The sequence below is a fragment of the Boleophthalmus pectinirostris genome, unplaced genomic scaffold, assembly GCF_026225935.1.
Source record: "Boleophthalmus pectinirostris isolate CB_2022bp ecotype Guang Dong unplaced genomic scaffold, ASM2622593v1 HiC_scaffold_20, whole genome shotgun sequence".
Classification (NCBI taxonomy): domain Eukaryota; kingdom Metazoa; phylum Chordata; class Actinopteri; order Gobiiformes; family Gobiidae; genus Boleophthalmus; species Boleophthalmus pectinirostris.
In genome coordinates this window covers 107,121-130,421 of record NW_026571153.1, presented here as the reverse complement: position 1 = coordinate 130,421, position 23,301 = coordinate 107,121, and the positions used below count along the sequence as shown (strand labels likewise).

General features: G+C 49.6%; 1 protein-coding gene, 1 long non-coding RNA gene and 1 pseudogene across 2 annotated transcripts; all 3 read left to right on the top strand.

Moving 5' to 3' along the window:
* The window catches only part of LOC110174559 (phosphatidylinositol 4,5-bisphosphate 3-kinase catalytic subunit alpha isoform-like), a 34,549-nt pseudogene extending 25,877 nt beyond the window's left edge, over window positions 1–8,672 (top strand).
* A 2,558-nt stretch (window positions 8,673–11,230) lies between these two features.
* On the top strand, window positions 11,231–17,980 carry LOC129409875 (U1 small nuclear ribonucleoprotein 70 kDa-like; the record flags this gene model as incomplete). Its single annotated transcript, XM_055156770.1, has 2 exons — window positions 11,231–11,384; window positions 17,901–17,980. Coding segments are annotated over 2 exons (234 nt in total), but the record flags the coding sequence as incomplete, so codon positions are not given.
* A 2,178-nt stretch (window positions 17,981–20,158) lies between these two features.
* Window positions 20,159–20,528, top strand: LOC129409852 (uncharacterized). Its single transcript, XR_008632617.1, has 3 exons — window positions 20,159–20,311; window positions 20,373–20,391; window positions 20,501–20,528. It is a non-coding gene; the product is annotated as an uncharacterized LOC129409852 (long non-coding RNA).
* The last annotated feature ends 2,773 nt before the right edge of the window (window positions 20,529–23,301 follow it).

The window sequence follows — 23,301 nt, the reverse complement described above, 5'->3', positions numbered from 1 at the left end:
CATGTTGGGGGTCGGGTCACAGTCAGTCGGGTCACAGTCGGGTCACAGTCGGGTCATGTGTGTGGTCACAGTCGGGTCATGTTGGGGGTCACAGTCGGGTCACAGTCAGGTCACAGTTGGGTCATGTTGGGGGTCATAGTCGGGTCACAGTCGGGTCACAGTCGGGTCACAGTCGGGTCATGTTGGGGGTCACAGTCGGGTCACAGTCGGGTCACAGTCGGGTCATGTTGTGTGCTCAGGTGGAGGCGATGGACAAACTGGTGAATCTGACGGACACACTGAAACAGGAGAAGAAGGACGAGACACAAAAGGTGAGAGACAGGTGCGCCCCACCCTCAGACAGGTGCACCCCTACCTCAGACAGGTGCACCCCACCCTCAGACAGGTGCTCCTCTCCCTCTGACCTCAGACAGGTGTAACCCTGCCCTGGTTGGTTGGCAGGTGCAGATGAAGTTCCTGGTGGAGCACATGTCTCGTCCCGACTTCATGGAGGCTCTTCAGGGGTTTGTGTCGCCGCTCAACCCAGTGCACCAGCTCGGCTCCCTGAGGTACTACGAGTACTACAAGTACTACTACAAGTACTACGAGTACTACAAGTACTACTACCAGTACCAGCCCCCAGGCTCCCACAGTATGTTAGTTTGGATGAATATAGAATTTTCAAAACAATAAAAGGAACATGGAGATGTGGATATGAGACATGTTACAGTTAATACCCTCAGAGGGTTAGGGTACCTCCTCTTTAATACCCCTCAGAGGGTTAGGGTACCTCCTCTTTAATACCCCACAGAGGGTTAGGGTACCTCCTCTTTAATACCCCTCAGAGGGTTAGGGTACCTCCTCTTTAATACCCCACAGAGGGTTAGGGTACCTCCTCTTTAATGCCCCACAGAGGGTTAGGGTACCTCCTCTTTAAGGGTACCCCACAGAGGGTTAGGGTACCTCCTCTTTAATGCCCCACAGAGGGTTAGGGTACCTCCTCTTTAATACCCCTCAGAGGGTTAGGGTCAGAGGGTTAGGGTACCTCCTCTTTAATACCCCACAGAGGGTTAGGGTACCTCCTCTTTAATGCCCCACAGAGGGTTAGGGTACCTCCTCTTTAATACCCCTCAGAGGGTTAGGGTACCTCCTCTTTAATACCCCTACAGAGGGTTAGGGTACCTCCTCTTTAATACCCCACAGAGGGTTAGGGTACCTCCTCTTTAATACCCCTCAGAGGGTTAGGGTACCTCCTCTTTAATGCCCCACAGAGGGTTAGGGTACCTCCTCTTTAATACCCCTCAGAGGGTTAGGGTACCTCCTCTTTAATACCCCTCAGAGGGTTAGGGTACCCCCTCTTTAATGCCCCACAGAGGGTTAGGGTACCTCCTCTTTAATACCCCTCAGGGAGGGTTAGGGTACCCCTCTACCCCCTCTTTAATACCCCACAGAGGGTTAGGGTACCTCCTCTTTAATGCCCCACAGAGGGTTAGGGTACCTCCTCTTTACCCTCACATTGTCTCTTCTTCATGCCTCAGGTTGGATGAGTGCCGGATTCTGTCTTCGGCGAAACGCCCCCTGTGGCTGAACTGGGAAAACCCCGACATCATGTCCGAGCTCCTGTTCACCAACAACGAGATCATCTTCAAGAACGGAGACGGTACGAACCAAAACCCAACACCGACACAAACCAAACCCGACAGATAAACCCTCACCCTTCCACCAACACTGGGTTAGTGTTAGTTTATCTCCGGGTTAGTGTTAGTTTAACTCCGGGTTAGTGTTAGTTTAACTCCGGGTTAGTGTTAGTTTAACTCTGGGTTAGTGGTAGTTTAACTCCGGGTTAGTGTTAGTTTAACTCCGGGTTAGTGTTAGTTTAACTCCGGGTTAGTGTTAGTTTAACTCTGGGTTAGTGTTAGTTTATCTCCGGGTTAGTGTTAGTTTAACTCGGGTTAGTGTAGTTTAACTCCGGTTAGTGTTTTAGTTTATCTCCGGTTAGTGGTAGTTTAACTCCGGGTTAGTGTTAGTTTAACTCCGGGTTAGTGTTAGTTTAACTCCGGGTTAGTGTTAGTTTAACTAACCGGGTTAGTGGTTAGTGTTAGTTCTCCGGGTTAGTGTTAGTTTAACTCTGGGTTAGTGTTAGTTTAACTCCGGGTTAGTGTTAGTTTAGTTTATCTCCGGGTTAGTGTTAGTTTTAACTCCGGTGTTAGTGTTAGTTTAACTCCGTGTTTAGGTTAGTTTAACTCCGGGTTAGTGTTAGTTTAACTCCGGGTTAGTGTTAGTTTAACTCTGGGTTAGTGTGCGGCTGACAGCGCCCTCTTGTTGCAGACCTGAGGCAGGACATGCTGACGCTGCAGATCATTAAAATCATGGAGAACATTTGGCAGAACCAGGGTCTGGACCTCAGGTGAGACTTTTACCCTTTTACAGATTTAACCCTTAAACTTTAAGAAGAACTGAACCAGGACTGAGCCAGAACTGAACCAGGGTTTTTTTTTTTCCATCAAAGTGGCTTAACAGGTCCAGGCTGATCCTGAAATCCTGATCTGAATCTAGATCCAGTTTAAGCCTCAGGTTGTTTCATGACACAAATAAACCCGAGTCTGATTAAAAATGAACTCAGGTCAGAGGTTTGTGACTCTGGCAAATGTTCTGTGTATTACTGTAGTTACACTCTGTTTCTTGTACTTACTGTAGTACTGTAGTACTCAGCAGTACTCAGTACTAGTGTAGCAGTACTCCAGTACTCTACAGTAGTATCTGTAGTACTTACTCTGTGCAGTACTCAGTATACTCAGCTCAGTACTCAGTCAGTAGTACTCAGTAGTAGTACTGTAGTAGTACTCAGTAGTACTCTGTAGTACTCAGTAGTACTGTAGTACTCGTAGTACTGTACAGTAGTACTCAGTAGTACAGTAGTACTGTAGTACTCTGTAGTAGTACAGTAGTCAGTAGTAGTACTCAGTAGTACTCTAGTAGTAGTACTCAGTACTCAGTAAGTACTCAGTAGTACTCAGTACTCAGTCAGTACTCTAGTAGTAGTACTCTCAGTAGTACTAGTACTCTCTGTAGTACTCAGTAGTACTCAGTAGTAGTAGTAGTAGTACTCTAGTAGTACTCAGTAGTACTCAGTAGTACTCAGTAGTACTCTCAGTAGTACTCAGTGTACTCAGTAGTACTCTGTAGTAGTATTACTCTAGTAGTACTCAGTAGTACTCAGTAGTACTCAGTAGTACTCTGTAGTAGTACTCAGTAGTACTCTGTAGTTACTCAGTAGTAGTACTCTAGTAGTACTCTAGTAAGTACTCAGTAGTACTCTGTAGTACTCAGTAGTACTCTACTCTAGTAGTACTGTAGTATCAGTAGTACTCTGTAGTAGTACTCAGTAGTACTCAGTAGTACTCAGTAGTACTCTGTAGTACTCTGTGCCAGTACTAGTACTCTAGTAGTACTCAGTAGTACTCAGTTAGTACTCTGTAGTTACTCTAGTAGTACTCTGTAGTACTCTGTAGTACTCTAGTATCAGTAGTACTCTGTAGTACTCTGTGTACCTCGTAGTACTCAGTAGTACTCTGTAGTACTCTGTGGTACTCAGTAGTACTCAGTAGTACTCTGTAGTACTCTGTAGTACTCAGTAGTACTCAGCAGTACTCTGTAGTACTCTGTAGTACTCAGTAGTACTCTGTAGTACTCAGTAGTACTCAGTAGTACTCTGTAGTACTCAGTAGTACTCTGTAGTACTCTGTAGTACTCAAAGTACTCAGTAGTACTCAGTAGTACTCAGTAGTACTCTGTAGTACTCTGTGGTACTCAGTAGTACTCTGTAGTACTCTGTAGTAGTACTACTCAGTAGTACTAGTACTCTGTGTAGTACTCTCAGTAGTACTCAGTAGTACTCAGTACCAGTACTCAGTAGTACTCTGTAGTACTCAGTAGTACTCTGTAGTACTCTGTAGTACTCTAGTAGTACTCAGTAGTACTCTGTAGTACTCAGTAGTAGTACTCTGTCGTAGTACTCTGTGTAGTACTCTGTAGTCTCTAGTAGTACTGCAGTACTCTGTAGTACTCTCTCTGTGGTACTCAGTAGTACTCAGTAGTACTCTGTAGTACTCTGTAGTACTCAGTAGTACTAGTAGTACTCTCAGTAGTACTCAGTAGTACTCTGTAGTACTCAGTAGTACTCTGTAGTACTCTGTACAGTAGTACTCAGTAGTACTCATACTCTGTAGTACTCTGTAGTACTCGTAGTACTGTAGTCAGTAGTACTCACTCTGTAGTACTCAGTAGTACTCTGTAGTACTCAGTAGTACTCTGTAGTACTCAGTAGTAGTAGTACTCTGTAGTACTCTGTAGTACTCAGTAGTACTCTGTAGTACTCTGTAGTACTCTGTAGTACTCAGTAGTAGTAGCTCAGTAGTACTCAGTAGTACTCTGTAGTACTCAGTAGCTGTAGTACAGTCTAGTAGTACTCTGTAGTAGTACTCAGTAGTACTCAGCAGTACTCAGTAGTACTCAGTAGTAGTAGTACTCTAGTAGTACTCTGTAGTACTCTGTAGTACTAGTAGTACTCAGTAGTAGTACTCTGTAGTACTCTGTAGTACTCAGTAGTAGTACTCTAGTAGTACTCTGTAGTACTCTCAGTAGTACTCTGTAGTACTCAGTAGTACTCTAGTAGTACTAGTACTCAGTAGTACTCTGTAGTACTCTAGTAGTAGTACTCTGTAGCAGTACTCAGTAGTACTCAGTAGTACTCTGTAGTACTCAGTGTAGTACTCTAGTAGTACTCAGTAGTACTCAGTAGTACTCTGTAGTACTCAGTAGTACTCTAGTAGTACTCAGTAGTACTCAGTAGTACTCTGTAGTACTCAGTAGTACTCAGTAGTACTCAGTACTCTGTAGTACTCTGTAGTACTCAGTAGTACTCAGCAGTACTCAGTAGTACTCAGCAGTACTCAGCAGTACTCAGTAGTACTTGTACTGTGTGGTAGGATGCTGCCGTACGGCTGTCTGTCCATCGGGGACTGTGTTGGGCTCATTGAGGCGGTGAAGAACAGTTACACCATCATGCAGATCCAGTGTAAAGGCGGCCTGAAGGGGGCGCTGCAGTTTAACTCCAACACACTGCACCACTGGATCAAAGAGAAGAACAGAGGAGAGGCGTGAGTACTACTACAAATACTACTACAAATACTACAACTACAACAAATACTACAACTATTACTGCAAATACTACTACTCCTGATGGTTCAAAGTCCTCAGTCCTCTTCTCCTCCTCTAACTCTCTGTGCTGTTCACTCTCGTTATTCTTCTCCTCTTTCTCACGGTGTTTTCTCTCTCTCTTTCTCTTCTCTCTCTGGTTCTTGTCGTCCGCAGGTACGATCGTGCCGTTGATCTCTTCACTCGTTCTTGTGCCGGTTATTGCGTCGCGACGTTCATCCTCGGAATCGGAGACCGACACAACTCCAACATCATGATCAAGGAGAACGGCCAGGTCCGAACAGACCCCTTAGACCGGTTAGGATCCTCCTCTAGACCCAACAGACCCCCTGTAGACTGGTTAGGATCCTCCTCTAGACCCAACAGACCCTTAGACCGGCCAGATCCTCCTCTAGACCCCAGACCAACAGACCCCTGTAGACTGGTTAGGATCCTCCTCTAGACCCAACAGACCCCTGAGACGGTCAGGATCCTCCTCTAGACCCAACAGACCCCCTGTAGACGGATCCTCCTCTAGACCCAACAGACCCCCTCAGGATCCTCCTCTAGACCCAACAGACCCCCTGTAGACAGGATCCTCCTCTAGACCCAACAGACCCCTGTAGACTGGTTAGGATCCTCCTCTAGACCCAACAGACCCCTGTAGACTGGTAGGATCCTCCTCTAGACCCAACAGACCCCCTGTAGACCGGTTAGGATCCTCCTCTAGACCCAACAGACCCCCTGTAGACTGGTTAGGATCCTCCTCTAGACCCAACAGACCCCTGTAGATCCTCCTGTAGACCAGTCTGGACCCTGTAGACCGGTTCTGATCTGGGTCTTTTCTGTAGACCGGTTCTGATCCGCGTCTTTTCTGTAGACCGGTTCTGATCCGGGTCTTTTCTGTAGACTGGTTCTGATCCGGGTCTTTTCTTCTCAGCTCTTCCACATCGACTTCGGGCATTTCTTGGATCATAAGAAGAAGAAGTTCGGATACAAACGAGAGCGTGTGCCCTTCGTCCTCACGCAGGACTTCCTCATCGTCATCAGCAAGGGAGCTCCAGAGTCCACCAAGACCAAGGACTTCCAGAGGTCTGGACCAGGACCAGGACCAGGACTAGACCAGGACCAGGACTAAACAAGGATTAGACCAGGAGTCCACCAAGACCAAGGACTTCCAGAGGTCTGGACCAGGACCAGGACCAGGACTAGACCAGGACCAGTACTAAACAAGGATTAGACCAGGAGTCCACCAAGACCAAGGACTTCCCGAGGTCTGGACCAGGACCAGGACCAGGACTAGACCAGGACCAGGGCTAAACCAGGACTAGACCTGTTGCTCCTGTCTGTCGGCAGGTTCCAGGAGATGTGTTATGCGGCGTACCTGTCTCACCTGTCTCACCTGTCGCTCCTGTCTCACCTGTCTCACCTGTGTCACCTGTCGCTCCTGTCTCACCTGTCTCACCTGTCTCACCTGTCTTCAGCTCCTGTCTCACCTGTCTCACCTGTCTCTGTCGGCAGGTTCCAGGAGATGTGTTACGCGGCGTACCTGTCTCACCTGTCTCACCTGTCGCTCCTGTCTCACCTGTCTCACCTGTCTCACCTGTCTGTCGGCAGGTTCCAGGAGATGTGTTACGCGGCGTACCTGTCTCACCTGTCTCACCTGTCGCTCCTGTCTCACCTGTCTCACCTGTCTGTCGGCAGGTTCCAGGAGATGTGTTACGCGGCGTACCTGTCTCACCTGTCTCACCTGTCGCTCCTGTCTCACCTGTCTCACCTGTCTGTCGGCAGGTTCCAGGAGATGTGTTACGCGGCGTACCTGTCTCACCTGTCTCACCTGTCTCACCTGTCTCACCTGTCTGTCGGCAGGTTCCAGGAGATGTGTTACGCGGCGTACCTGTCTCACTTGTCTCACCTGTCTCACCTGTCTCACCTGTCACTCCTGTCTCACCTGTCTGCTCCTGTCTCACCTGTCTCACCTGTCTGTCTGTCGGCAGGTTCCAGGAGATGTGTTACGCGGCGTACCTGTCTCACCTGTCTCACCTGTCTCACCTGTCTCTCCTGTCTCACCTGTCTCACCTGTCTGTCGGCAGGTTCCAGGAGATGTGTTACGCGGCGTACCTGTCTCACCTGTCTCACCTGTCACACCTGTCTCACCTGTCTCACATGTCTCACCTGTCTCACCTGTCTGTCGGCAGGTTCCAGGAGATGTGTTACGCGGCGTACCTGTCTCACCTGTCTCACCTGTCTCACCTGTCTCACCTGTCACCTGTCGCTCCTGTCTCACCTGTCTCACCTGTCTGTCGGCAGGTTCCAGGAGATGTGTTACGCGGCGTACCTGTCTCACCTGTCTCACCTGTCTCACCTGTCTCACCTGTCTGTCGGCAGGTTCCAGGAGATGTGTTACGCGGCGTACCGTCACCTGTCTCACCTGTCTCACCTGTCTCACCTGTCTCACCTGTCTCACCTGTCTGTCGGCAGGTTCCAGGAGATGTGTTACGCGGCGTACCTGGCGATCCGGAGTCACGCGTCGCTCTTCATAAACCTTTTCTCTCTGATGCTCGGCAGCGGGATGCCCGAACTCCAGAGCTTTGACGACATCGCCTACCTCCGCAAGACCCTGGCCCTGGGTGAGACCAAGACCAGGACTAAGACCGGGACCAGACCAGGACTAAGACAGCACGAAGTATTAGTAGCAACAGTGTTTCCCTCAGACCAAGTAGCATCGTGTGGCCCCCCTCACACGGCCAAGGCCCCCCCACCGATCAGAATCTACAAAATACTGAAACATCATGAGTCTGTTTGGTGCATATGTCCTCTCAGAATTTAACCGAATTATACGTGGCTTTCTGAAAAATAACTCCGGTGCTCGATCATGAGAGACCTCTTTGGTTTCTGGCCCATTTATTGTGTGTGAGGAGCCCGGGTCAGACTACGGACCGGACCGGGCCGGGCCCAGTGACCACGACTGAAAGGTCCGGCACAGAGCTCCACGCCCCACGCAGCAAATCATCCGATTACAGTTTGTAAACACCCGGAGGAACAGTTCCTCGTTCCAGCGCCGCGGGCAGAGAGTCGAGTCCAGAGAGTAAATAGTGCAGGTCTTTCTGAAGTGCTCCCCCAGTGACCTGAGTGCAGCTGCTGATCTCTGAGACAGAAGAGCGGAAAAACAAAAAGGCAGAATCAATTTGTGGCGCTCGGTTTTCATTTTGTGGAGCTGCAGCAGGAACTGACCTATGTGTGGGAAACACTGTAGTAGTAGGAGTAGTAATAGTAACAGTAGTAGCAGTATTAGTAGTAGTAGTAGGAGGAGGAGTAGTAGTAGTACTATTATTATTGTTCTGTGTGTTGTTGTTGCAGAGAAGAGCCAGCAGGAGGCGCTGGAATACTTCAGTAAACAAATGAACGACGCTCATCACGGAGGCTGGAGCACCAAGATGGACTGGATCTTCCACACCATCCGACACATGCCCAACGAGCACTGAGAGTACCCACAGAGAGTACCCACATGCCCAACGAGCACTGAGAGTACCCACAGAGAGTACCACACAGTGAGAGTACCCACAACGAGCACTGAGAGTACCCACAGAGAGTACCCACATGCCCAACGAGCACTGAGAGTACCCACAGAGAGTACCCACATGCCCAACGAGCACTGAGAGTACCCGCAGAGAGTACCCACAGAGAGTACCCACATGTCCAACGAGTACTGAGAGTACCCACTGAGAGTACCCGCAAAGAACCTCTTGCACAGTTTCCATGGAAACAGGAAACAGCTGATGTCACACGGTCCTGTCCTTGTGCCCTCGGGCTGCACACTCTGCTCTTCTGAGTCGGTTAAAAACTGTTCAGTGTGTGAGCCGGACAGCCACAAGAGCAGCCCTCCACTCTGCAGAGTTTATGTGTCACAGGAGGAGGCGCTGTGGAGCTGTGTTCACACGAACAGAGACACGATAGAGACAGAGACGTGACAGAGACAGAGACGACAGAGACAGAGACAGACAGAGCAACAGAGACAGAGACGACGACAGAGACACAACAGAGAGAGACAGAGACGCGACAGAGAGACACGACAGAGACAGAGACAGAGACGTGACAGAGACAGAGACACACAGAGACAACAACAGAGACGACAGAGACGCGACAGAGACGCAACAGAGACAGAGACGAGACAGAGACAGAGACACAGAGACACAGACAGAGACACAACAGAGACGCGACAGAGACGACAGAGACGACAGAGACGACAGAGACGTGACAGAGACACAACAGAGACGCAACAGAGACAGAGACGCGACAGAGACGCAGACAGACGACAGAGACGACAGAGACACGACAGAGACAGAGACGACAGAGACACAACAGAGACAGACAGAGAACAGAGACAGAGACGTGACAGAGACAGACAGAGACAGACAGAGACACAGACAGAGACAGAGACGCGACAGAGACACGACAGAGACGATGACAGAGACAGAGACACAGAGACACGACAGAGACACGACAGAGACACAACAGAGACGTGAACAGAGACAGAGACAGAGACACAACAGAGACACAACAGAGACAAACAGAGACACAACAGAGACGACGACAGAGACACAACAGAGAGACGACAACAGAGAACGACGACACAGAGACACGACAGAGACGCGACAGAGACGACAGAGACACGACAGAGACGCGACAGAGACGACGACAGAGACACGACAGAGACAGAGACAGAGACGTGACAGAGACAAGACAGAGAGACACAACAGAGACGTGACAGAGAGAGACACAACGACAGAGACACAACAGAGACAACAGAGACGACAGAGACAGAGCGACAGAGACACGACAGAGACAGAGACGACAGAGACAGAGACAGAGACGACAGAGACGACGACAGAGACACGACAGAGACACGACAGAGACGCGACAGAGACAGACGCGACAGAGAGACAGACAGAGACGCGAACAGAGACAGAGACGCGACAGAGACACGACAGAGACACGACAGAGACGCGTCAGAGACGCGACAGAGACACAACAAAGACAGAGACATGACAGAGACACGACAGAGACACGAACAGAGACGCGACAGAGACAGAGACAGAGACACGACAGAGACGCAGAGAACAGAGAACAGAGACAGAGAGACGCGACAGAGACACGACAGAGACGCGACAGAGACGCGACAGAGACGACAGAGACGAGACAGAGACAGAGACAGAGACAAGACAGAGACGTGACAGAGACAGAGACACAACAGAGACACAACAGAGACGCGACAGAGACGCAACAGAGACGCAACAGAGACGCGACAGAGACGCGACAGAGAACACGACAGAGACGTGACAGAGACAGAGACACAACAGAGACGAGACAGAACAAGAGACGCGACAGAGACGACAGAGACGACAGAGACAGAGACGCGACAGAGACAGAGACGCGACAGAGACGACGACAGAGACGCAGAGACGTGACAGAGACGACGACAGAGACAGAGACGACAGAGACGTGACAGAGACGTGACAGAGAGACGACGACAGAGACAGAGACGACAGAGACGCGACAGAGACACGACAGAGACGACAGTGACAGAGACGTGACAGAGACGCGACAGAGACATGACAGAGACGCGACAGAGACACGACAGAGACGACGAGACGACAGAGAGACACAGAGACAGAGAGACAGAGACGTGACAGAGACGCGACAGAGACGACAGAGACAGAAGACAGACAGAGAGACAGAGACACGACAGAGACACAGAGACGCGACAGAGACGACGACAGAGACAGAGACGTGACAGAGACAAGACACAGAGACACAACAGAGACGTGACAGAGAACAGAGACAGAGACACAACAGAGACAGAGACGCGACAGAGACGCGACAGAGACACGACAGAGACACACAGAGACAGAGACGACAGAGACGCGACAGAGACGCGACAGAGACGCGACAGAGACGTGACAGAGACAGAGACACGACAGAGACAGAGACACAGAGACAGAGACAGAGACACAGAGACACAGACAGAGACACAGACAGAGACACGACAGATGACAGAGACGACAGAGACGACAGAGACGACGACAGAGACGCGACAGAGACAGAGCGACAGAGACACGACAGAGACGTGACAGAGACGCGACAGAGACATGACAGAGACGACGACACGAGAGACGACGACAGAGACGCAACAGAGACGCGACAGAGACGTACAGAGACAGAGACGACAACAGAGACGACAGACACGACAGAGACACGACAGAGACGCGACAGAGACGCAAGACAGAGACAGAGACAGAGACAGAGACGACGACAGAGACACGACAGAGACGCAACAGAGACGCGACAGAGACACGACAGACAGAGACAGAGACAGAGACAGAGACGACAGAGACAGAGACAGAGACAGAGACGACAGAGACGACAGAGACACGAGACAAGACACGACGAGAGACGACAGAGACAGACAGAGACGACAGAGACGACGACAGAGACGACACGACAGAGACGTGACAGAGAGACAGAGTGACAGAGACAACGACAGAGACACGACAGACAGAGACAACAGAGACACGAACAGAGACAGAGACGACAGAGACAGAGACAGAGACACGACAGAGACAGAGACGCGACAGAGACACGACAGAGGACGACAGAGACAGAGACACAACAGAGACAGTGACAGAGACACGACAGAGACGCGACAGAGCGACAGAGACACAACAGAGACAGAGACGTGACAGAGACACAGACAGAAACAACAGAGACGACAGAGACGAGACAGAGACGAACAGAGACGCGACAGAGACGACGACAGAGACGCGACAGAGAGAGACACAGAGACAGACAGAGACGACAGAGACAGAGACAGAGACGACAGAGACAGAGACGACAGAGACGCGACAGAGACGACGACAGAGACGACAGAGACGACAGAGACGACAAGACAGAGACACGACAGAGACAGAGACACAACAGAGACAGACAACAGAGACACGACAGAGACGCGACAGAGACGCGACAGAGACGACGACAGAGACACGACAGAGACGTGACAGAGACGTGAACAGAGACGCGACAGAGACATGACAGAGAGACAGACGCGACAGACAGACACGACAGAGACGCGACAGACGACAGAGACACGACAGAGACACGACAGAGACGCGACAGAGACAGACGACAGAGAGACAGAGACGAGACACGACAGAGACACGACAGAGACGCGACAGAGACGACAGAGACAGACAAGAGAACAGAGACAGAGACGACAGAGACACGACAGAGACACAGACAAAGACAGAGACATGACAGAGACAGAGACACAGAGAGACAGATAGAGACGAACAGAGACGCGAACAGAGACACGGACAGAACACAGAGAGACAGAGACGCGGACAGAGACACACAGAGACAGAGACGACAGAGACACGACAGAGACACGACAGAGACGACAGAGACGCGACAGAGACGCAACAGAGACAGAGACGTGACAGAGACACGACAGAGACACGACAGAGACGCGAACAGAGACGCGAACAGAGACACGATAGAGACGCGACAGAGACACAACAGAGACGCGGACAGAGACACAACAGAGACATGAGACGTGACAGAGACACGACAGAGACAACAGAGACGACAGAGACCGACAGAGACCGAACAGAGACGCGAACAGAGACACGATAGACGAAGAGAGACAGAGAGACGCGACAGAGACGCGAACAGAGAGACAGAGATGTGACAGAAGACACAGGCAGAGACGCGAACAGAGACGCGAACAGAGACGCGAACAGAGACACGAGAGAGACGCGATAGAGACGCGACAGAGACACAACAGAGACAGACACGATAGAGACGCTATAGAGACACGACAGAGAGAAGAGACACGACAGAGACACGACAGAGACCGACAGAGACGCGACAAACAGAGACGCGACATACAGAGACAGAGAGATGACAAGAGACAGAGACGCGACAGAGACACAACAGAGACAGAGACGCGACGAGAACAACAGAGAGACAGAGACGCGACAGAGACAGAGACACGACAGAGACGACAGAGAGCGACAGAAGACGCGACAGAGACGCGAACAGAGACGATAGAGACGCTAATAGAGACGCGACAGAGACACAACAGAGACGACAGACAGAGACAGAGACGCGAACAGAGACACGATAGAGACGCGACAGAGACAGAGACGCAGAGAGACGACAGAACAGAGACGAGAGACAGAGACGCGAGAGACACGACAGAGACACGATAGAGACACAACAGAGACGCAACAGAGACAGAGACGCGAACAGAGACAGAGAGACAGAGACACAACAGAGACGACAACAGAGACACGAGAGACGCGACAGAGACAGAACGAGAGACGCGAACAGAGACGAACAGAGACAGAAGAGACAGAGACACAGAGACGCGACAGAGACACGACAGAGACACAACAGAGAGACAGAGACATGACAGAAGACACAGACAGAGACGAACAGAGAACAGAGACACGACAGAGACGCGAACAGAGACACGAACAGAGACGACGCAACAGAGACGCGAACAGAGACACAGAGACAGAGACACAACAGAGACGCGAACAGAGACGCGACAGACGCGACAGAGACAGACGGACAGAGACAGAGACGACAGAGACGAACAGAGACGACAGAGACGCGAACAGAGACGCGAACAGAGACGCGACAGAGACAGAGACAGAGACACGACAGACACGACAGAGACGCGAACAGAGACGCGAACAGAGACACGACAGAGACAGCGACAGAGACCACGACAGAGACAGAACGCGACAGAGAACGGACAGAAACGCGACAGAGACAAGACAGAGAGAGACGCGACAGAGACGCGACAGAGACGACAGAGGACAGAGACACGAGAGACAGCAGACAGAGACAGAGAACAGAGACAGAGACACGATAGAGACACAACAGAGACGCGAACAGAGACAGAGACGCGAACAGAGACGCGACAGAGACACAACAGACAGAGACACAACAGAGACACGACAGAGACACAGACGACAGAGACAGAGACAGAGACACGACAGAGACGCGAACAGAGACGACGAGACAGAGACACGACAGAGACACGCAGAGACGACAGAGACACGACAGAGACCACGACAGAGACGCGACAGAGACGACAGAGAGACACGAACAGAGACAGACGACAGAGACGCGACAGAGACGACACAGAGACGCGACAACAGAGACACGACAGAGACGCAGACAGGAGACAGAGACACGAGAGAGACGACAGAGACAGAGACGCGAGAGACGCGACAGAGACAGAGACAGAGACGCGACAGAGACGACAGAGACGCGAACAGAGACACGACAGAGACACGACAGAGACGACGACAGAGACGACAGAGACGCAGACGACGACAGAGACAGAGACGACAGAGACAGAGACGCGAACAGAGACGACGACACAGAGACGACAGAGACACGACAGAGACAGAGACGACGCGACAGAGACACGACAGAGACGACAGAGACAGAGACAGACGACGAACAGAGACGCGACAGAGACAGAGACGAACAGAGACAGAGACAGACAGAGACATGACAGAGACACGACAGAGAGACGACGAACAGAGACGCGAACAGAACAGACAGACGAAAGAGACGCGAACAAGACAGAGACGACAGAGACGACAGAGACACGACAGAGACGCGAACAGAGACGCGAACAGAGACGCGACAGAGACGACATGACAGAGACACGACAGAGACGCGAGACAGAGACGCGAACAGAGAACGACAGAGACACAGACGACGACAGAGCGACAGAGACGCGAACAGAGACGCGAACAGAGACGACAGAGACGCGAACAGAGACGCGAACAGAGACACAACAGAGACAGAGACACAGAGACAGAGACGCGACGACAGAGAACGACGAACAGAGACACGACAGAGACAGAGACACGACAGAGACACAACAGAGACGAACAGAGACGACAACGACAGAGACGCGAACAGAGACGCGAACAGAGACACGACAGAGACGACAGAGACACGACAGAGACGCGAACAGAGACAGAGACGCGAACAGAGACGAGACAGAGACACAACAGAGACGACAGAGACGACAGAGACGACAGAGACAACGACAGAGACGCGAACAGAGACGCGAACAGAGACACGACAGAGACGACGAACAGAGACGCGACAGAGACACGAGACACAGAGACAGAGACAGAGACAGACACGAGAGACACGACAGAGAGCGACAGAGACGCGAACAGAGACACACAGAGACAGACGACAGAGAGACAAGAGACAGAGAGACAGAGACACGACAGACGCGACAGAGACACGACAGAGACACGACAGAGAGACAGAGCGGACAGAGACAGAGACGACAGAGAGACAGACGAGACAGAGACGACAGAGAGACAGAGACGCGAACAGAGACGCGAAAGAGACGACGCGACAGAGACACGACAGAGACGACAGAGAACAGAGACGACAGAGACACGACAGAGACGCGACAGAGACGCGACAGAGACAGAGACGACAGAGACACGACAGAGACGCGAACAGAGACGCGAACAGAGACGACAGAGACACGACAGAGACGACAGAGAACAGAGACGCGACAGAGAGACAGAGACGCGACAGAGACGCGACAGAGACGACAGAGAACAGAGACGACGACGACAGAGAGGACAGAGACACGACAGAGACGCGACAGAGACGCGAACAGAGACGCGAACAGACGCGACGAACGACAGAGACGAACAGAGACGCGAACAGAGACGCGACAGAGACGACAGACAGAGACAGAGACGACGAACAGAGACCGACAGAGACGCGACAGAGACGCGACAGAGACACGACAGAGACGACAGAGACAGAGACACGACGACGCGACAGAAGAGACAGAGAACGACAGAGACAGACACAGAGACGACAACAGAGACAGAGACGCAGAGACAGAGACGAACAGAGACAGAGACGAACAGAGACGCGAACAGAGACAGACAGAGACGCGAACAGAGACACGAGACGCGACAGAGACACGACAGAGACGCGAACAGAGACAGAGACGCGAACAGAGAGAGAACGACGACAGAGACACAACAGAGACAGAGACGACAGAGACGACAGAGAACAGAGACGACAGAGACAGAGAGACAGAGAGACGAGAGACACGACAGAGACACGGACAGAGAGACAGAGACACGACAGAGACGCGAACAGAGACGACAGAGACACAAGAGACACAGAGACGAACAGAGACGCGAACAGAGACACGACGAACAGAGACACGACAGAGAGACGCGACGAACAGAGACGCGACAGAGACGCGACAGAGACACAGAGACAGAGACGCGAACAGAGACGCGAACAGAGACATCGACAGAGACACGACACGAGAGCCGAACAGAGACGCGAACAGAGACGAACAGAGACGACAGAGACAGAGACGACAGAGACACGACAGAGACACGACAGAGACGACGGACAGAGACAGAGACACGACAGAGACGACGACAGAGAGACGAACAGAGACGAACAGAGACGCGACAGAGACGCGAACAGCGACACGACACGACAGAGACACGACAGAGAGACGAACAGAGAACAGAGACGCGAACAGAGACGCGAACAGAGAGAGACACGCGAACAGAGACACGACAGAGACGAACAGAGACAGAGATGACAGAGACGACAGAGACACGCAACAGAGACACGAGAGACAGAGACACGACAGAGACGCGACAGAGACACAACAGACGCGACAGAGACAGAGACACGACAGAGACGCGAACAGACGCGACGCGAACAGAGACGCGACAGAGACACGACAGAGACGCGACAGAGACGACGAACAGAGACGGACAGAGACAGAGACACGACAGAGACGACGACAGAGACGCGACAGAGACGCGAACAGAGACGAGACAGAGACAGAGACGACAGAGACAGACAGAGACGCGAACAGAGACGCGAGACAGAGACGACAGAGACGACAGAGACGCGACAGAGACACGACAGAGACGCGAACAGAGACGCGAACAGAGAGACAGAGATGACAGAGACACGACAGAGACGAACAGAGACAGAGACGACAGAGACGCGACAGAGACACGACAGAGACGCGACAGAGACGACGCGACAGAGACAGAGAGACGACAGAGACGACGAACAGAGACGCGAACAGAGACGAACAGAGAACAGAGACACGACAGAGACGCGGACAGAGACACGACAGAGAGAGACGCGAACAGAGACGCGAACAGAGACGCGAACAGAGACGCGAACAGAGACACGACAGAGACACAACAGAGACGAACAGAGAGACAGAGACGCGAACAGAGACGCAGAGAACAGACGCGACAGAGACGCGACAGAGACGCGAACAGAGAACGCGACAGAGACACACAGAGACGCGACAGAGACGACGACAGAGACAGAGACGCGAACAGAGACGCGAACAGAGACACGACAGAGACGAACGAACAGAGCGAACAGAGACGACAGAGAGACAGAGACAGAGACACGACAGAGACACGACAGAGACGCGAACAGAGACGCGAACAGAGAACGCAGAACAGACAGAGAGACACGACAGAGACACGACAGAGACGCGAACAGAGACACGACAGAGACGCGAACAGAGACGCGACAGAGACGACAGAGACGAGAGACAGAGACACGACAGAGAGACACGACGAACAGAGACGAACGAACAGAGACGACGAACAGAGACAGAGACAGAGACAGAGAACAGAGACGACAGAGACACGAACAGAGAGACAGAGACAGAGACGACAGAGACGCGAACAGAGACGCGAACAGAGACGACGACAGACAGAGACACGACAGAGACAGAGACAGACGACAGAACAGAGACGCGAACAGAGACGCGAACAGAGACACGACAGAGACGACAGAGACGCGACAGAGACGCGAACAGAGACAGAGACGCGAACAGAGAGACAGAGAGACACGCGACAGAGACAGAGACGCGACAGAGACGCGAACAGAGACAGAGACGAACAGAGACGCGAACAGAGACGCGAACAGAGACGAACAGAGACGCGACAGAGACAGAGACGCGAACAGAGACGCGAACAGAGACAGAGACGACAGAGACGACGACAGAGACGCAGAACAGAGACGAACAGAACAGAGACACGACAGAGACACGCGACAGAGACACGACGCGACAGAGACGCGGACAGAGACACGACACGCGACAGAGACGCGACAGAGACGACGACAGAGACACGACAGAGACGCGGACAGAGACGCGAACAGAGACAGAGACACAGAGACAGAGACAAGACGAACAGAGACGGACAGAGACGCGACAGACACGACAGAGACGACAGAGACACGACAGAGACGACGGAAACAGAGACACGACAGAGACGAGACAGAGACGCGAACAGAGACGATGCGAACAGAGACACAGAGACAGAGACGCGAACAGAGACGCGACAGAGACACGACAGAGACGCAACAGAGACGCGAACAGAGACAACAGAGACACGACAGAGACACGCGACAGAGAGCGAACAGAGACGACAGAGACGACGACAACAGAGACAGAGACGAACAGAGAACAGAGACAACAGAGACGACGAACGAACAGAGACACGACAGAGAGACACAACAGAGACGCGAACAGAGACGCGCAGAGAACAGAGACGCGAACAGAGACACGAACAGAGACGACAGAGACGACGACAAGAGACGCCGAACAGAGAGACGCGAACAGGACAGAGACGACAGAGACGCGAACAGAGACACGAACAGAGACGCGAACAGAGACAGAGACAGAGACACGACAGAGACACGAACAGAGACGCGAACAGAGACACGACAGAGACACGACGACAGAGACGACAGAGACGCGACAGAGACACGACAGAGACGACGAGAACAGAGACGAACAGAGACGCGAACAGAACAGAGACATCGACAGAGACACGCGACAGAGACGCGAACAGAGACGCGAACAGAGACACGACAGAGAGACGCGAACAGAGACACGACAGAGACACGACAGAGACGCGAACAGAGACGACAGAGACGACGAACAGAGACCGCGAACAGAGACACGACAGAGACGCGAACAGAGACGAACGAACAGAGACACGACAGAGACGACAGAGACGCGACAGAGACGCGAACAGAGACGCGACAGAGACACGACACAGAGACAGAGACAACAGAGACGCGAACAGAGACACGAACAGAGAACAGAGACAGAGACACGACAGAGATGCGAACAGAGACGCGAACAGAGACGCGAACAGAGACAGACAGAGACGACAGAGACAGACACACAGACACGACAGAGACGCGAACAGAGACACGAACAGAGACATGACAGAGACACAGAGAACAGAGACGCGAACAGAGACACGACAGAGACGCGAACAGAGACACGACAGAGACAGACAGAGACGCGAACAGAGACGCGAACAGAGACATGACAGAGACACGACAGAGATGCGAACAGAGACGCGACAGAGACGCGAACAGAGACATGACAGAGAACACGACAGAGACACGAACAGAGAGAGACGCGACAGAGACGCGAACAGAGACGACGAACAGAGACGAACAGAGACACGACAGAGACGACGAACAGAGACGCGAACAGAGACACGACAGAGACGACGAACAGAGACGAACAGAGACGCGAACAGACGACAGAGACAGAGACGACAGAGACGACAGAGACACGACAGAGACGAACAGAGACAACAGAGACGACGAACAGAGACGCGAACAGAGACACGACAGAGACACAACAGAGACACGACAGAGAGACGCGACAGAGACGCGAACAGAGACGACGAACAGAGACACGAACAGAGAGACACGACAGAGACACGACAGAGACGACGAACAGAGACACGATAGAGACACGACAAAGACGCGAACAGAGACACAACAGAGACACACAGAGACGCGGGACTCACCGGACTCACGAGATTTTTGGAGGCGACTGCAGTGTTTTCTGATCCAAGTGAAACGTTTCAAAATGTTTTTCTCAAAAACAATTTGAACTTTTGTAAAAACTACAAAATGTAGCAACAACACAAGTCTTCCACCTCCCTGTGTGTGTCAGGTCCCTCCTGTGTGTCAGGTCCTCCTGTCCCTCCTGTGTGTCAGGTCCCTCCTGTGTGTCAGGTCCTCCTGTGTGTCAGGTGTCCTCCTGTGTGTCAGGTCCCTCTGTGTGTCAGGTCCCTCCTGTGTGTCAGGTGCCCTCCCGTGTGTGTCAGGTCCCTCCCGTGTGTGTCAGGTCCCTCCTGTGTGTCAGGTCGGTGTGTGTCAGGTCCCTCCTGTGTGTCAGGTGCCCTCCCCGTGTGTGTCAGGTCCCTCTCTGTGTGTCAGGTCCCTCCTGTGTAGCATTAACTTTTAGCATTGAGCTAAACAGCAATAATCGACCAATCACTGCTGAGACAATCAGAGCGCAACCAATGAGACGATGCGATCTGCGTCACGTGACTCTGAGCTGCGTCACCATTGGTTTAAAGTAACGCAGCGAGAATCAGGGAACAGCCAATCAGCTGCCGGCGAGCACTTCACTCTGGACCAATCAGCTGCCGGCGTTTTGGGGGCGGAGCCTTGCACTAATCGAATTCTTGTGACAATGTTGAAAGAAATGAGACTTTTGTACGTTTGTGTTTTTGTGTCGTGTTTCTGGAGTTCAGATTTTAAATTAAAAATGTGATTTAAAATGTGAAAGTTTTTCATAATTTCTTCTAAAATAAAATGACGTCTTTTTTGTTTAAAGTTTAATCTTGAGCCGCGACGACGTAAACGGTTTGGAATAAAATATTGTCGATCAGGAGTTTTGTGGTTTGTGCATTTCTGAATAAAAACATGAGAAAATTTGTTTAAAAGTTTACAACTAACACTAAAGCAAACAACTAGCATGCTACTGCACATGTCCTGATTATCACACAATAAAAGACTTTATAATTGAACACAGACAGAACATTCCGGACTTTTTTTGACCTCAATAAATCTGCACATTTGACTCAAACACAAACTCACGACGGCTCTTTAAGGTTCAGTTTAGTTTGAGTTTAGTATAAAAATAAGATAAAACTGTTTTAATTTGGCAAAGGACAAATTTAACTCCTTTGTCGTGAAATCTGCCTGAACGACTGAGGGATTTTACACATGCAGTATCTGTAGTATTTGTAGTATTTGTAGTATCTGTAGTAGTATCTGTAGTATTTGTAGTATCTGTAGTATCTGTAGTATTTGTAGTATCTGTAGTATCTGTAGTATTTGTAGTATCTGTAGTATCTGTAGTATCTGTAGTATCTGTAGTATCTGTAGTATCTGTAGTATTTGTAGTATCTGTAGTATTTGTAGTATCTGTGTATTGTAGTATCTGTAGTATTTGTAGTATCTGTAGTATCTGTAGTATTTGTAGTATCTGTAGTATCTGTAGTATCTGTAGTATTTGTAGTATCTGTAGTATTTGTAGTATCTGTAGTATCTGTAGTATTTGTAGTATCTGTAGTATCTGTAGTATCTGTAGTATCTGTAGTATTTGTAGTATTTGTAGTATCTGTAGTATTTGTATTTGTAGTATCTGTAGTATTTGTAGTATCTGTAGTATTTGTAGTATCTGTAGTAGTATTTGTAGTATCTGTAGTATCTGTAGTATTTGTAGTATCTGTAGTATTTGTAGTATCTGTAGTATTTGTAGTATTTGTAGTATCTGTAGTAGTAGTATTTGTAGTATCTGTAGTAGTAGTATGTAGTATTGTAGTATTTGTAGTATCTGTAGTATTTGTAGTATCTGTAGTAGTATCTGTAGTATCTGTAGTATCTGTAGTATTTGTAGTATCTGTAGTATTTGTAGTATCTGTAGTATCTGTAGTATTTGTAGTATTTGTAGTATATGTAGTATATGTAGTATTTGTAGTATCTGTAGTATTTGTAGTATCTGTAGTATCTGTAGTATTTGTAGTATTTTTAGTATTTGTTGTATCTGTAGTATTTGTAGTATCTGTAGTATCTGTAGTATTTGTAGTATCTGTAGTATTTTTAGTATTTGTAGTATCTGTAGTATTTGTAGTATCTGTAGTATAGTGTAGTATCTGTAGTATTTGTAGTATCTGTAGTATTTGTAGTATTGTGTAGTATCTGTAGTAGTATCTGTAGTATTTGTAGTATCTGTAGTAGTAGTATCGTAGTAGTATCTGTAGTATTTGTAGTATCTGTAAGTATTTGTAGTATCTGTAGTATCTGTAGTATTTGTAGTATCTGTAGTATTTATCTGTAGTATCTGTAGTATTTGTAGTATCTGTAGTAGTAGTATCTGTAGTATTTGTAGTATCTGTAGTATATGTAGTATTTGTAGTATCTGTAGTATCTGTAGTATTTGTAGTATCTGTAGTAGTATTTGTAGTATCTGTAGTATCTGTAGTATCTGTAGTATTTGTAGTATCTGTAGTATTTGTAGTATCTGTAGTATCTGTAGTATCTGTAGTATTTGTAGTATCTGTAGTATATGTAGTATTTGTAGTATCTGTAGTATCTGTAGTAGTATCTGTAGTATCTGTAGTATTTGTAGTATTTTGTAGTATTTAGTTAGTATCTGTAGTATTTGTAGTATCTGTAGTAGTATTTGTAGTATCTGTAGTATTTTGTAGTATTTGTAGTATCTGTAGTATTTGTAGTATCTGTAGTATTAGTAGTATCTGTAGTATTTGTAGTATCTGTAGTATTTGTAGTATTTGTAGTTTCTGTAGTATTTGTAGTATCTGTAGTATTTGTAGTATCTGTAGTATTTGTAGTATCTGTAGTATTTGTAGTATCTGTAGTATTTGTAGTATCTGTAGTATTTGTAGTATCTGTAGTATTTGTAGTATTTGTAGTATCTGTAGTATCTGTAGTATCTGTAGTATTTGTAGTATTTGTAGTATCTGTAGTATTTGTAGTATCTGTAGTAGTATTTGTAGTATCTGTAGTATTTGTATTATCTGTAGTATCTGTAGTATTTGTAGTATTTGTAGTATCTGTAGTATTTGTATTTGTAGTATCTGTAGTATTTGTAGGATTTTCCAGTTTTTATTTGTTTTATTTTGATGCTTTACCTTCTTTTACCACTTG